The sequence below is a fragment of the Myxine glutinosa genome, chromosome 2 (genome assembly GCF_964187855.1).
Source record: "Myxine glutinosa chromosome 2, kmMyxGlut1.1, whole genome shotgun sequence".
In the NCBI taxonomy this organism is placed as follows: Eukaryota; Metazoa; Chordata; class Myxini; order Myxiniformes; family Myxinidae; genus Myxine; species Myxine glutinosa.
Window position 1 is genome coordinate 96,022,079 of NC_136262.1, and position 16,960 is coordinate 96,039,038.

The window sequence follows — 16,960 nt, forward strand, 5'->3', positions numbered from 1 at the left end:
TGTGTTTCTGTGAGGAGAAGGGTGCAACGTCGCAGGGGGACATATTTACTCATTTGTGAATATCTGTAAAACTGTCGCACTCAGGGTAGAGTTAATAGTAGAGGGAACTACATTGCGTGCCACACTAAAGTAGGTAAAAATTTATCGGGTCGGGACGCCCCGAGGGTAGAGAAGGGTGCAATGTTGCGAATATGGAATTTGGCCTCCATATCCGCTTGTAAATATTCCCCTATTTTCTCCAATACTCCCCAACTTTCCCCGATCCCCCATTCCCTAGTCCCATTGCATGTAAATAACAATCAGTAGAGCCGACCTTCCCCTTATCCCCCCATTGAATGTCGTGCCCAGGTCCACCGCACCACACGTAGCCAACTTTCGGACATCTTCCTAGTTATTCTTAATCTATGTCAGTTAAGGCCTCGTTTCCATTAATTATGACTCTTCGTTGCACCAGAATGTGATTATATGGCATCAGTAGTGAGTTTAGGACCTTTCCCATACCTCCTCCCATCTTCTTCCCCAAACAACAACAATAACAACAACTACAACAACAATTACAACAACAACAGAGGAGATGGCGGCGGAGCGGGGGAGGATGCGTCCTCACACCGGCTCGATTAGCTCCAGACCATGCGCTCCACGGGGTTACCCCGAAGGGGCTGGCTGTCAGCTCCTCGTCAGGGGCGGAGCCAGTAACCCCCCCCGCACGCACCCAATGAGAAGCAACGTGCCGATTCCACGAGGCGGAGCTAACGAGCCGAGGGCGTGTCACTCCCCGCCGGATATACGCAGCCGCTTGCCGGACGTGACGTCAGATGCGCCTCAGCTTGGAGACTGGAGAGAGAAGCCACCGCCACCCCCAGCGCGACGATACCTCCCCGCATCTCTGGACCGGACCGAGTCGATTCTGCCTTGAGCCAAGAGTGCACCTTGAGCCATCGATACCCGCTGTCCTTTTCATCAACCCCCGTGTGAGTCAGCATTTTGTCCCGTGTGTCTGTCGTCTGTCCGGGGTTAATATAAGAGTGTGTCTAAGTGCCTGTCTTTCTGTGATTATAACTCTAGCCCCTGTAATCTGACCTTTCCGTACGAATATAATCTCCTCCGGAGGTCTTGAGAACTGAACCCTTGGTGTCGTATTGTGTTATTGTAATCCAGCCGGGTGTCTTCTTTTTCTTATTGAGCCAGCGTAACGCGACTAGTCAACGTTCGGGCACAATCGGGTAACTTGTGCAGACGTGGTCATACCATAAAACCGCTCGGTAAATAACATCCAAGCCACGTCTGTAACAATATATATCTCTCTATATATATATCTCTATATATATATCTCTCTATATATACACAAAGAATTAAGTTAAGCACCCCCCCCGTTTTTTTACAACCTCGCACATTACAAGTTTGTTGTCGTCAAAACAGTGTAATATACCCATGATATTGCTATATTTTCTGGAGAAGTGATATTATGGTCACATAAAAACATAACAATCATGCCGTTTTCAATATTTTATTCTGAATAATTTAAGGTGAAATTTTTTGGGAATTTTAGGCATATTTTCACCTCAATTTAAGTATGGAGCTATAGGTCCATCACGGACAGTGTGGATGACGTTTATGTTTTCTAACGTACAGTCATTGTTCTGAGAAGACCTCTAGCGATCTTTGCGTCAATAACGTGTGTAGGACCCACGTGATCGGATCACTGACTCAACCCTACGTCTCATAGACCCTGTAAGCCGTCGTATGCGTTGCTGTGGCAGGTTGCTCCATTCCCGATGTAATGCACGTTCCAATTCATCCAGATTGGCTATTGGAGGGACCATCTTCGCAATTTGTCGTCCCAACATGTCCCAAACGTGCTCGAGGGGGTTCAGGTTCAGGACAGGATTAGGGGGTGCTTAACTTAATTCTTTGTGTAGGGGTGCTTAACTTAATTCTTTGTGTATATATCTCTCTATATATATCTCTCTATATATATCTCTCTATATATATCTCTCTATATATATCTCTCTATATATATATCTCTCTATATATATCTCTCTATATATATCTCTCTATATATCTATCTCTATGTATATCTATCTATCTATGTATCTATCTATCTCTCTCTCTCTCTCTCTCTCTGTTCTATGCATGGCCACATCTTTGAAAAGTTACAAACTCCAAACTGTGTGGATGGTAACACAGGCTATGTGGCCGCAGTCCCACGAAGGGGTGAGGGGGGGGGGGGGGAGGGGGGGGGCAGGGGGAGGAAAGTCAGGGAGGACATCAATTTTCTTTGTAAATGTGTACCGTGCCACCTGGTGGTGGTGGCACAGGGTATTACAATTCCCTTCTTTTCTTTTTTTACCTGGGCAACGCTGACGTTAAAGCACTCTTCGGATGGTTAAATGTATTTCGGCAAACAGGATGACTAATTAGTCCATCAGCGAAGCGATGGGTAGGCTTCGCTAGTTAGAATATATTTATGACTTCCAAACATTAAATACTGCAACAATTAAAATATCATGGACAAAGATAAAAGGGTATACGCTGTTGTTCCTACGAGAATTTTAAAAATACAAACCGTATAGGCTTACGAGGCCGAGTCACTCCACATTTTATCTTGTACAAGTCAAAACGATGTAAACATTATACAGTTAAGATACGAGGCCATTGGCCTCACCATATTATCACAAGATATCAGATGATAACAGAGACAACTCTTGAAAGATCAACAACAAAAAAGCAATGTCTCAAGAATAAAGAAATGTATCAGAAGAAGGCATTAAATAGTGGGTATTGAGTGGGTACTTCCTTTTGTTACAACCCTTCATGCCCATGTATCATACTTAGGAATAGTCTTTGTATACAATGGATAAAACTAGAATGGAACTCAGTAGAGAGCACACCTCCACCAAGCTGAACAGTTTGTTTTTTATCCCACTGATAGGCCGGATCTGGATTCGGACCTGAACCAAAATCTAATCAGCTTGTTCTTGTCACCTAACCAAGTCATCCACCAAGTTTAGTCATTACTCGTTCATAACCTTTTTAAATATCATGTTATATAATCGCTTTTCGCCTGATCTCTCGATGGTGAAGAATCGCTTAAAAATTAAATAATTATCGTATCCGAATACATATTCAGATCTTCACCAAAATCGAATTGATTAGTCCTTTTCACACAAACAACCTCTCCGCCAAGTTTCATCCAAATCTGTCCACAACTTTTTGAGATATCCTCCTATATATCAGTTTTGGCCCAATCTCCCAATGGTGAAGAATCACTTTAAAAATTATATTAGCCGGATCCGAATCCAGATCTTCACCAAAATTTAATCATTTTATCCTTGTCACATACACTACCCCCTGCCAAATTTTGTCTGAATCCATCCACAACTTTAAGAGATATCTTGTTCACAAACAGACAAATAAAATATCACTCATAGAGCAACACTTGGAAAAACAGAACAAAGTAGAATGGCACTCAATAGAGCATCCTTTTTACCTCAAAATTAATTAGTGGTTGAATTCTGTGACCTGACATGCAAATCGTCTTCAATTTTTAAGTTAATCGGATGAAAATTGACAATTTTAGAAATGTGGCCTATGTTGACCTTTTGGCCTATGTTGACCTCAAAAAATAGTTGGTGGTTGGTTTCAGTTAGTTGACATGAAAATCCTATTCAGATTTTAAGTCAATCGGATTGAAAATTGAGGATTTAAGGGATTTCAGGAAAGTGGTTGACCTTCGGCCGATATTAACCTTTTAGACTATTTTGATCTCAAAAATATTTGGTGGTTGAATTCAGTTCACTGATATGAAAGTCCTGTTCAAATTTTAAGTCAATCCGATTAAAATTGAGAATTTTAGAAATTTGAGAAAAAGTGGTTGATCTTTGGCCTATGTTGACCTTTTGGCCTATGTTGATCTCAAAAATAGTTGTTGGTTGAATTCAGTTCACTGATATGAAAATCTTATTTAAATTTCAAGTCAATCATATGGAAATTGAGGATTTTAGAAATTTGAAAAAGTTGTTGACCTTTTGACCTCAAAAATAAAAAGGATTTTGTCGGACCATGAACTCTACCATTTGGTGAAATTTCGTGAAGATCCGTTTATAATTGTGACCTGAAGGCAAGTATAAGTGAGCGGGTAGACTCGGAGAGGGCAGACAAACACACACACACAAACACACGCAAACCGGAGTTACTTGGTTTGCGTGTGTGTTTGTTTGCAACATACTTGTCAAAACTTGGTTTTTTTTGCCAAGTAACAAAAACACAGGGGTGAAAATATAACCTCCATCCACCTTTGGTGGCAGAGGTAAAAACAGTGTAAATGTTGATCCTCTCCTCCCTCCCCCTGTGTGATGAAAACCCTCGTCCTTCCTGTCTCATTATATCTCATTCCAACTAAATTCTAATGTCATCCATTTCCACCCCAATTATCATCCTTTTTCTCAACTTAAGCCCTCTATCCACTCCTCCTTCCATCCCTCTCCTCCCTCCAAGATGCAAGAGATAATGCTTATTTTCAGTAAACCATATTCTTCCACAAAAGCACACATTTCGCTCTGACACTTATAAAAATACATTCAGCTGGTCATGGAATGAAAACCTTTTCAGGTATAAGCATTACTGCTCGTAAGTCCTTCCAAATGACTTTTGTGCAACCTACTATCCTCGCACGATAAATTTCACCTGTGTTGTTGTCATTTTTAGACGCTTGAGATGATACATAGTGAGACATCTGAGACGTTGACGGCAGGCACGAAGAGGGGAAATGTCTGTCACAGATGTATTGGAAATATCAAGAGTTTCCAAGCATGGCAGGCCAGAAACTTCTCGTAGGTCTTCGGTGTAGAAAGTGGCATCACGCACACTTAAGCAGCGTAGTGCAAGCAGGCGGCCCAAACAGCGCTCGGTGGGCTCTTCCAATGACAGCGTCATGCCATCGACAGCCAGGCGCTCCAGAGTCTGTTCAAGAGGAATGGTATAAAAAAAGATATCAAAAAGTGGACGTAGTAGTAGTATCAGCAAGGTGATTGAGATACGGAGTGAGAGAGAGAGAGAGAATGAGAGATATGGAGTGAGAGAGAGAGAGTAGAGATAGGAGAAGAGAGGAGAGGAGAGGGAGAGGGGGTGGGGGAGGGCAGGAGAGAAGACAGATAAAGACAGATAAAGAGAGAGAGAGAGAGACAGAAACAGAGAAAGAGAGAGAGAGAGGCGACAGATAAAGAAGACAGACAAGCAGAAGGGAGACAAACATCAGATGCTTCTAACTCAAGTTATGATCTGCAAAATGATTTTAAAAGGGCAAATGACCTTTTACCTTTGGCCTGTTCAATCCAAAATTGAACCAGTTCATCTTTGTATTTCAGTCCATATGATTGTCAAGTATGATTTCAATGTCTTGAGTGGTTCATAAGTTATTGCAGTGACACAGATTTTCAATTAAAAGACACTTGACCTTCAGCCTTTGACAAATTTGAACCCAAAATTTAATCAGTTAATATGTATATTACAGTCCATAGTTATGCCAAGCCTGGTCAAAATCCCTTAAGTGGTTCACAAGTTATTGTGGTAATGGAAATCTGCTACTTTCAGCTAAATATCACATGGCTTTTGACCTTTTGAACCCAAAATCGAATCGGTTCATCTTTATGCATCATAATACATAATATAACATAATACTTCATGCATAATTTATGTTAATCTTTTTGCATCATAATACACCTTTGTACAAAGTTTGGCAAAAATCCCTTGAGTGGTTTACAATTCATCGTGGTAATATAAACTGATCATGGACTTCACCTACATGATGCAAAATGTTATTTGTAACCCTCCCCTAAGGTGCCGACATTACAAACATGTGTTCGGATTGGCTCGAGTTTCTATTTCTTGACCTCGCCGGGACCAAAGTTTGTGAAAATATGCAGAAGGACAGGGTTAATTTTTAGCTCACCTGGAACGAAGTTCAGTCGAGGTTATGCGATGGCGCGTTGTCCGTCCGTCGGTCCATCAGTCCGACCGTTCACAGCACTAAGAAAATCAAAGGCTAAGGGAGTCTGTCTAAGGGGGGTTAAAGTGGGTCCAGGTTTGACCACACCAAAATAGGTATTTGCTTTCTTTTCTAAAACTACACACACAATTTTGATGAAACTTGACCACTACCTTCACCACCCGTGCTGTACCGAAGTTTGTTAACGGCATTTAAAAAAATCTGCCCCATTGATATCTTTGTGCTTCTATCTCGATTTTTTTTTTAATGCCGTGAACAAACTTTGGTACATCACGGGTGATGAATGTTGTGGTCAAGTTTCATTGAAATCTTGTGTGTAATTTCAGAGATTTAAGCAAATATCTATTTGGGGGGGGGGGGAGGGGGAGAGGGGGGAGGGGGGGGGGGGAAGGGGGAGAGGTCAAACCTGGACCCACTTTGACCCACGTAAACAAACTTTAGTCACGACACAACAAATATCATTTGTGCCAAATTTGTTTGCTGTCCCATCAGCGATTTCGGAGAAGAGGTTTCAAGTGTTTACGGATGGACAAACGGATTGATGACGCGCCATCGCATAAGCTCCCCTGAACTTCGTTCCAGGTGAGGCAAAAAAAAAAAGGTTTCGTTGGAGATTTAGATTGCACGGATTTTTTGGCCCAAGGTTTTTCAGTAACGGTTCTCAAGCTACTCCAATAGAAACTTGAGCTTGTCGACTTGTGTCATATCATCATGAAAATGGCATCACCATCAGGATATAGGTACAGCCATGCCAGATGGACATTATTCACAAATATAACTGACAAAACTACAGCATTTTTTTGTAGACATAGTCGAGACTTGTGGAAGAGCTAGTAGTAGTACACTGGACGGATCAGGACACAACCAGACAAAAGGAACAGTAGAGAGATGAAGGAAACAACAGCAGAGTTGAAGGCGAATCGTATTTTCTGTTCCAAAACTTTTTTGTTTTAGAAAGCTGTAAATTGAGGAAGTATCTCAAATCGATGATGCTACTACCAGTAGCCTAGACAACTAGAACCTTACAAGAGAGGTTAATGTAGGAGGAATGTATAATTACCGTATTGTAAGCAGCAACAGTGGCAGCAGCAAGAGGTGGTGATGACAGCATCGTTAATTCGGGTGGACCCGCACCACTAAGCGCTCCAACCATATCAGCCACCGTTAAGTCTGCATTTACGCCTCGTGCATCTAATTCCACCAGACGCTGGCCAGCCAGCGCACGACGAAATGCGACGGCAGAGAGGCGTGCACGGCGAACACATGCACGGCGAAGGCGCAGACACCGGGAATTTCGGAATATATTCACCGTCTTGTCTGTCAAAAGACCTACGGAGATCGAGTGAGATGACATGATGGACTTTTGAGTTATTTTTGCAACAAAAACATGAAGAATTTACAGAAAAAATGTTGAGAGCATTTATTCACTTTTGTAAATGAAAATAAAAGAATAAATTTAAAAAGTCATACATATATACATATACACACACACACACACACACACACACACACACACACACACACACACACACACACACACACACACACACACACACACACACACACACACACACACATATATATATATATATATATATATATATATATATATATTATATACATACAGTATATATATATATATATATATATATATATATATATACACACACACACACACACTAGCAAAAGCACCCGTTGTTTCGCTGACGGATTTAATCAAAAGGTAGAGTAATTGGCGTTCCCCAAACCCTCCTCCCACCACCCCTCACCTCAAACCCCCTCTCCCCTCCCACCACCCCACACGCTAACCCCTCCTCCCACACCTCACTCCGGCCGCATATCCCTTGCTACTAGAAATATTTCCCCGACATTATATCCGCAGCTCCCACTCGTCAATTTACCCGTGTGAAGAGTGTTTTAATGAATGTTAATTTTTCTCGATTTACGAGTCCGTGTTAGAAGATCCGGTTTAGGTTGGCCTGGTGGGGCTAGGTTTGAGGTCTGAAAATTAAATTATTGGAAAGCGCGACCCATCCAGTAGTGCCACAAATAGTTGGAAAGGTGCAAGGGGTTGACGGGAGAGGTAAAATCTAAAACTTAACTGTCCGATGAATCGACTGGAAAAAGAAAGTTAATATTGAGGCCCTGTTCCAGTTTTCTACTCTCCAATAACTCCACAAGCTCTCACCTTAGCTAACAGCATATTATATGATACCTTATCAAATGTTTTTTGAAAGTCTAGATATACTATATCTACTACAGTTCTCATCCAACTAATCATAGAATAAGTCAGATATCACCTGTCCTGAGTCCAATGCTACCTGTCCTACATTGACTCTTTCAGCTATTGGTCATTCCCTGGCTGTTTTTGTGTCAATGTTGAAGTTAATCCGAAGGCAACTTCAAAGGGCAAGATTAAAATTTCAACCTTATCAAACAACTGACCAATGAATGGTCTTCTGTCATAAGTGAAGGTGATGTCAGTAGTACAGCTGTACAGGATTATGTCGAAAGGGTTCATTTCACAAAGGATGAATCTTAACAAGGGTACGACTGTTTGTGTCTAGTTTTTTTTGCATCCAATGCACCTGCAAGGGCAAGTTTCCGCAGCAGTCGCTCTGCGAGCTCTTGAGGAAATATGGGAGGGTCGACTAAAGTAAGAGAACCATCCAACCCCATCCAGCAGTATAACTCCAAGTTGGTACATAAATAGTCCAGGCAGACGTCCACCAACGAGTATGCTGTGCCCTCCTCCTACAATCAGGGGAGGAAAAAAAACAGTCATCATGAAAACAACATTAATTTACAGCATCACCTCTTCGCAACGAGGCTCTACCTCCCACATCAACGAGTCATTTTGCCCTCACAAATCCCACGTCACCCTCATTACTGGTAATAGGGGGCACTGCATCAAAGGCACAGCAGCACCTCCAGGAAATGATGTAGCCAAGCAGTCAGATGCTGCACACGAACCACCACCTGCATGACGTCAATACCTTCAACCCGCAACACCTCCTCAACATCATCCTCCACTTCCGGCATCATCACATTACCTTCGTCTTCCAGTTCCACAGCACGCATTAGCCATTAGCCATTACGTCACTCTCCCAAGTCTCATCACCCCCAGCAACCCCCACCTCCTACATCACATCATCACGACCACCCAGTCTCTACTTCCCTTATGCCTTATGGCATCATCACCTGCCTGCATCACACTTCCAATACACTATCCTTTCCGCTCGTCACATTAACTTAATCTCCCACATCGTCCTTCATCCAATCGTTGGAAATGTCAGCATTAAAAAGTAGACAGAACACTTGCCATGATGATTCGGAGGGAGCAGCAAATCGCGGCCTAGAGGTGCTGGAGAAGCGCCTCAAGCACCGACACTCGACTCGTTCTGCCCTCTGAACTGAAGAAGGTACAACGTAAATCTGGAGTGCACCAACAACTGCTGTGCACTTGCCACGAAAATTTCCACACTAATTTGAATGGACAGTTCCAAGATATTTTTTCCTTAGGTTCATGTACTTGTTACACATTAAATTTTATTTTTACGCGACCGTTGTTTTGACGCCAAAAGCGGCGCCAAAGCGCCTGCTTCGGCCGTCCGGCCACCCGGCACCCGGGGGGAATATCTTTCAGGAAACAAACGCCTTAGGGGCGGATGTATGTATCTGTACTCGTCTCGAAGCCGAGGACTGCCGCCCTGAAGGCGACAGATTATTCAAAAAGTCAAATCCAAATTGAGTCACGCCAATTCCAGTAAACATCGTGAATTGTTGTTGTCACTACTAGGACTTATTAAATACTTTGAATATTTATGTTAATGAAGTTGAATGATTTCGTTGGTGGAAACTACAGAGCCACGTAAAACTGTAAACGAATTATATCCTTCATCAGCACTGTCCTGTCATCCGTTTTCGCTCAATTAATAAGTGGAATTTAAACAAATAAATCAGTTTAACTATTTTTCAACCAGTAATAAGTTACTACATGTAGTGATTGCCTCGTTATATTTAGAGTTGAATTATTTTTTTTTCCTGGAGGAATCACCAGGTGGATAATTAAAGGGGAGGTTTCTAAGAGAGCATGATGTCATCCAGGAAACGTCATGTGATTTCCTGGCATGACGTCACAGTGTAATAAGTTTTGTTGTGTATTAAATATTAACGCGAGATTGAAATTTAAAAAGCTCATGATGAAAGAAAATTATATATATATATATATATATATATATATATATATATATATATATATATATATAATATATTATATATATTATATTGTAGCGGTTACCGGAAGCATGACACATTCACCTTGCCCCGGCCGATGACGTAACCGGCTGGCGGTTACTTGCCCGGACTCGCCCGGACGTGTCCGGACTTGCCTTGCCCGGGCGGACTCTCGATTTGCATACCACGCCCTGTTGAGAGGTGTGGCTGACTTATTTGCATACCACGCCCCGCCTGAGATGCGTGGCTTTTGTGTGGTCAACTTTTCATATAAATTGCCGCCCGTGTTAACGGGCTATTCAGTGCTTTTGAGTTCTTTCGAGTTGAGCCAGAATAAATAGCTCAGTGAAACTTCGTTCCTGGTGTCGTCCATTTTGTCCGGCTTTATCGTGCGAGCATCGCTCCACAATTGGTGACCCCTTTTCGAGAACACGGCGATGGAGTCATCTGTAGCTTTGAAGCTCCCTGGCTTCTGGGAATCACACGCAGCCGTCTGGTTCACCCAGGCAGATTCTCTCTTCGCCCTGCGGAACATCACGGAGGACACGACGCGCTACCACCATGTGGTCTCCGCGCTCAACGCCTCCACTGCTGCCCGGGTCCTGAGCTTCCTACAGAACCCCCCGAACGCCGACAAATACGACGCCCTCAAAGGCCTACTCCTCGGTGCGTTTGGACTCACGGAGACCGAACGCGCGCGACAACTGCTCGACCTCCCGGAGCTGGGTGAGGCCCATCCATCCGAGCACATGGACCACATGCTGGCTCTACTCGGCGACCACAGCCCGGATTTCCTCTTCCGCGAGCTGTTCCTCCGGCAGCTACCCGGGCAGGTACGGTTAGCTTTGGCTAACTCGCCCATCACGGACCCTCACGCCCTGGCCAAGGAGGCCGATAAATTTTTCTCGGCCAGGCGACACGTCGGAGCGGCCGCCTGGAACCCTGGGCCGACCGAGGCAACGCCCGTTCCACGACCGGCGCCACCACCGGCTGAGTCAGCGCCACTGGCGGCAGCGGCCGCCGCGACGCCCCGTCGACCGAACCCGACGCGACCGCCGGAGCCTCCACCAGAGCGGACCATGTGCTACTACCACGCCAGGTTCAGGCAGAAGGCCAGAACGTGCCGCCCACCGTGCACTTTTGGCAGGTCGGGAAACGACCAGGCCGGCGCTCGCTGCCTGCCATGAGCGTCGGCCATTCAGGCAGCCTTCTGTTTATCACGGACACAGCGTCCGGGCGGCGTTTTTTGTGTGACACTGGCGCTCAGCTGAGCGTGATACCCGCCTCGGTGCAGGCCAAACAGGCTGCGCTTTGCGGCCCCCGCCTTGGTCGCCGCAAACGGCTTCTCCATCCGCACCTTCGGTTCGCGCAGCGTCGCACTCTGCTTCGGGGGCCAGCGCTTCAGGTGGGACCTCATCACGGCGAACGTGCCCATGGCCTTGCTGGGTGCAGATTTTCTGTGCGCGCATGGGCTTTTGGTGGACGTCAAACAGCGTTGGCTCATCAACGTGGAGACCTTCAGCTCGCTCGCTTGCTCATTGAGCGGCTCCGCACCAACCAAGCTAACCTGCACGCTCCCGCCTGCTCGCCGAGTTTCCCGCCCTCACGCAGCCAACATTTTTGGCCGTCGCCGTCAAACACGGCGTCGAACACCACATCCCGACCACCGGTCCACCTGTCTAGTGTCTACGCCAGGGCTCGTCGCCTCGACCCGACCAAACTCGCCGTGGCGAAGGCGGAATTCGACGCGCTGGAGCGATTGGGCATTGTGCGGCGCTCGAATAGCACGTGGCCCTCGCCCCTGCACATCGTGCCCAAACCGGGTGGCGGATGGCGACCATGCGGCGATTACCGCCGCCACAACGACGCCACCACCCCCGACCAGTACCCGATACCACACATACAGGACTTTTCCGCCCGTTTGGCGGGGCGGGTGATCTTTTCCAAGGTCGACCTCATTCGGGGCTACCACCAGGTACCCGTCCGGCCGGCCGACGTGCCGAAGACGGTGGTAATTACACCTTTTGGCCTCTTCGAGTTCCTTCGCATGCCGTTCGGCCTTAAGAACGCGGCCCAGGCCTTCCAGCGGCTGATGCATAGCATGCTGCGCGACCTCACCTTCCTTTTCGTCTACTTGGATGACATTCTCGTTGCCAGCACTTCCCGGGCGGAGCACCTCATCCGCCTGCGCACGCTTTTTGAGCGCCTCGGCCAGCACGGCCTCATCATCAACCCGGCGAAATGCCAGTTTGGCGTAACGGCCGTCGACTTCCTGGGGCACCGCATCACGAAGCGCGGGGCCGTCCTGCTGCCTACAAAGGTGGAGGCAGTCACAAGTTTCCCGCGCCCCCGCTCCATCAAGGCCCTACAGGAATTTTTGGGGATGGTAAATTTCGACCACCGGTTCGTGCCTCGTGCCGCCCAACTCATGCGCCCCCTGTATGAAGCCCTCCGGGGCAAGCCGGCCAAGCACGACGTCGCCTGGACCAAAGAGATGGACGAGGCGTTCACGGGCGCTAAGCTGGCCCTTGCCAACGTGACCATGCCGGGGCACCCGGCGCTCGACGCACCCATCGCCCTCACCACGGACGCTTCCGCCGATGCGGTGGGCGCCGTGCATGAACAGTGGGTGAACGGGGCTTGGCAACCGCTGGCCTTCTTCAGCCGGCAGCTTCGCCTTAATGAGCGCAAGTATAGCGCTTTCGACCGCGAGCTCCTCGGCCTTTACCTGGCCGTTCGCCACTTCCACCATCTTTTAGAGGGCCGCCCGTTCACGGCGTTTGTGGACCACAAACCCCTGGTCTTCACCATAGCCAAGGTTGCAGAGCCGTGGTCGGCCCGCCAGCAGCGCCACCTCTCCGCCGTGTCCGAATTTACGACGGACATCCGGCACGTCGCGGGCAAGGACAATGCTGTGGCCGATTTCCTCTCCCGGTCCGGCGCGAACGCCGTCCACCTCGGTGTGTACTTCGCCCGTATGGCGGCCGACCAGACCGCCGACCCCACGGTGCAAGCCCTCCGGACAGCGGACACAGGCCTGCGGTTGGCCGACGTCCCCTTCGAGGACACAGGCACAGTTCTCCTGTGCGACGTTTCCCTGGGCCAACCTCGCCCCATCGTGCCCACCAGATGGCAGCGGCACATTTTTGACGCCCTCCACGGCCTTTCCCACCCGGGCCGGAAAGCGTCGCAGAAGCTCGTGGCAGCAAAGTTCATCTGGCACGGGCTCCGTAAGGACGTCCGCGACTGGGCCAACGCCTGTGTCACCTGCCAGCGCGCGAAGGTCCAACGGCACACCCAGGCCCCATTGGCACCATTCGACGTGCCGGCGCGGCGCTTCGACCACGTCAATGTGGACCTGGTGGGACCCCTTCCCTCCTCGCGGGGCTTCACCCACCTCCTCACGATGGTGGACAGGACCACCAGGTGGCGGGAGGCCGTCCCGCTGGCATCAACAACATCCGCCGACGTGGCGCAGGCCTTCATTGGCACCTGGATTGCCCGTTTCGGTGCCCCCTCGGACATCTCCTCCGACAGAGGCCCGCAATTCACCTCCGAGCTTTGGGGTGTGGTCACCCAGGCCTTGGGGGTCAAGATACACCGCACCACGACCTACCACCCCCAAGCCAACGGCTTGTGCGAGCGGTTCCACCGCTCGATGAAGGCCGCTCTCAGGGCCAGCCTCCAGGATGACGGTTGGGCCGACAGGCTCCCGTGGGTCCTACTGGACCTCCGAACGGCCCCTAAAGAGGACCTCCAGGCTTCCACCGCCGAGCTGGTCTACGGCCAGCCACTGCGCGTGCCGTGCGAGTTCATCCCTGCTGCCACCGGCCCCTGGTCCGCAGCTCGCCAACGCTCGGTCCTCCAGGAGGCCACCAGAAGATTTGCCCCCGTGCCCACGTCCCACCACGGATGCCCCCAACCCCACGTCCCCCCAGCACTTCGCACTGCGGAGTACGTTTTTATCCGGAACGACGCACACCGGGGACCGCTCCGGCCACCGTACGATGGACCTTTCTGGGTCCTTAAGAGACGACAAGTCGTTCATCATTGACATCGGCGGCAAACCGGACCGCATCTCCGTGGACCACCTCAAGCCGGCCCATTTGGACCTCGACCAACCTCCACGGTTGGCCCTTCCTCCACGACGGGGCCGTCCCCTGTCAACCAAGCTCCCCTCCCGACCATCCACTGCCACGCCACCTACCACCCCCACACGAATCGCCAGAGGTCGTTTCGGCCGGGTCATCGAGACCCCCCTCAAACTGACTCTCCCGGTACAAGTTAATTCTGGGGGGGCGCATGTAGCGGTTACCGGAAGCATGACACAATCACCTTGCACCGGCCGATGATGTAACTGGCGGGCGGTTACTTGCCCGGACTCGCCCGGACGTGTCCGGACTTGCCTTGCCCGGGCGGACGCTCGATTTGCATACCACGCCCTGTTGAGAGGTGTGGCTGACTTATTTGCATACCACGCCCCGCCTGAGAGGCGTGGCTTTTGTGTGGTGAACTTTTCATATAAATTGCCGCCCGTGTTAACGGGCTATTCAGTGCTTTTGAGTTCTTTCGAGTTGAGCTAGAATAAATAGCTCAGTGAAACTTCGTTCCTGGTGTCGTCCATTTTGTCCGGCTTTATCGTGCGAGCATAGCTCCACAATATTATAATAGGCGAAGGTGATTCTGTCCGTCTGTCTATCTGTCCGTCTGCCTGGGGGTGTGCCTTACTCCATTTACAGAGTAGCTCCACCCATTCTTGGAGAGGCTTCATGTAAACAAATATCCACCATTTTACTAACTCGAATAGCTTTGAGGCCTGTTTAGTTAGGCCCGTGTTGTCTTTCTCTCTCACACAGGTTTATTTAAACTCTAATTCGATATATCATTTTGTAGCGGTTCCCGCTGAATGTACACAATCGCCTTGCACCTGCCAGGACGCGGCCAGGGCGCGATCGCCATGCCGGGCTCATCCGGACGGGCCCAGACGCGCCTCTCCTGGGCATGCCCGGACTCGCTGTTCCCGGGCACGCCCGAACCTCCCAGGCACGCCCGGTCTCGTCTTTCCCGGGCATGCCCGCTCTCGCCTTTCCAGGGCTCGCCCAGAGCGCCCGGGCACGCCCAGCCTCGACTTGCCAGGCCGCGTCCAGGACGCCCGGGCATGTCCAGACTCGCCTTTCCAGGGCTCGCCCAGAGCGTCCGGGCATGCCCGCTCTCGCCTTTCCAGGGCTCGCCCAGAGCGCTCAGGCACGCCCAGCCTCGACTTGCCAGGCCGTGTTCAGGACGCCCGGGCATGTCCAGACTCGCCTTTCCAGGACTCGCCCTTGACACCCGGGCATGCCCGGTCTCGGTTTTCCCGGGCAAACGCCCCGGCATAAATGTGTATATATATTGCTGCCCGATAAACGGGCTGGGGAGAATACCTGAGCTGTTTTGTTTCATTAAAGCAACTCGGACGAATTCCGTCTTTGGTCGCGTCAATTCTTTCGACTCGCGTTGGAGCGCAGCTCCTTCACTGGTGACCTACCGACATGGACACGGCAGTGACTCTTAAACTGCCTACCTTCTGGGAGGCTCACGCGGCTGTTTGGTTCGCCCAGGCGGACTCCCAGTTCGCCCTGCGAGGCATCACCGTGGACGACACCCGCTTCCACCACGTCGTGGCAGCGCTCGGTTCCGCCACCGCGGCCCGCGCCCTGAGCCTCCTCGAGCACCCGCCGGCTGCTGACAAGTATGACGCGCTGAAGACGCTCCTCCTCAATGCTTTCGCCCTCTCACCGGCGGCACGCGCAGGGCGCCTGCTCGACCTGCCCGAACTCGGCGACACACGCCCGTCCGAGCGCATGGACTATATGCTCTCGTTCCTCGGTGAGCACTCTCCGGATTTTCTGTTCCGCGAGCTGTTCCTTCGCCAGCTGCCTCACCCGGTACGCCTCGCCCTGGCTGGCACGTCGATCACCGATCCCCGCGCCCTCGCCAGGGAAGCCGATAAGATCTCCTCGGCGGCCCAACACATCGGCGCGGCTACCTGGAGCCTGCCGCCATCCGAGGCGACGCCCACGATGCCCGAGCACCCTGCGCGGTTGGAGGCCGAACTGCCAGTGCAACTGGCGGCCGCCACGCCGCGCCGACCGCTTCCGACACGACGGCCGGGGCCTCCACCTGACCAGGCGTGGTGTTATTACCACGCCAGGTTCGGACACAAGGCTCGGACGTGCCGACCCCCGTGCACTTTCGGCAAGTCGGGAAACGGCCGGGCCGGCGTTCATTCCCAGCCATGAGCGCCGGCCACTCGGGCAACTTGCTTTTTATTCGGGACAAAGCGTCCGGGCGGCGTTTCCTTTGTGACACCGGCGCCCAACTGAGCGTCATACCCGCCTCCGAGCAGGACAGGCGGGACGCTGTTTGCGGCCCCTCTTTGGTCGCTGCTAATGGCTCGGCCATACGCACTTTCGGCCCGCGTGACGTCACCCTCTGCTTCGGCAGCCAGCGCTTTCAGTGGACCTTTGTGACCGCCTGCGTCCCCATGGCTTTGCTGGGCGCCGACTTCCTCTGCGCGCACGGGCTGCTGGTCGACGTCAAATGACGTCGCCTTGTCCACGCCGAGACCTTCAGGTCCCTGGCGTGCACGATGAGCAGCTCCGCGCCGACCGAACTGCCGTGCGCCCTCCCGACGGCGAACGAGTTCGCTCGCCTGCTCGCGGAATTCCCGGCCCTCAC

General features: G+C 50.2%; 1 protein-coding gene across 3 annotated transcripts in view; it reads right to left on the bottom strand.

Moving 5' to 3' along the window:
- ZYG11B (zyg-11 family member B, cell cycle regulator) overlaps positions 1-9,632 on the bottom strand; it is an 86,362-nt gene extending 76,730 nt beyond the window's left edge. Inside the window, exons 1-4 of one of the 3 annotated variants that reach the window (XM_078771253.1) lie at positions 9,330-9,632; positions 8,596-8,761; positions 7,068-7,336; positions 4,687-4,962 (exon numbers count right to left, since the gene is read on the bottom strand). In XM_078771253.1, the coding sequence (XP_078627379.1) occupies positions 4,687-4,962; positions 7,068-7,336; positions 8,596-8,761; positions 9,330-9,332 (714 nt within the window). In that variant the 5' untranslated portion in view covers positions 9,333-9,632. Of the gene's footprint in view, positions 1-4,686; positions 4,963-7,067; positions 7,337-8,595; positions 8,762-8,897; positions 8,997-9,329 lie in introns of those variants that run through there. The other 2 variants (XM_078771254.1, XM_078771252.1) reach the window with 2 other exon arrangements.
- Between the last annotated feature and the right edge of the window lie 7,328 nt (positions 9,633-16,960).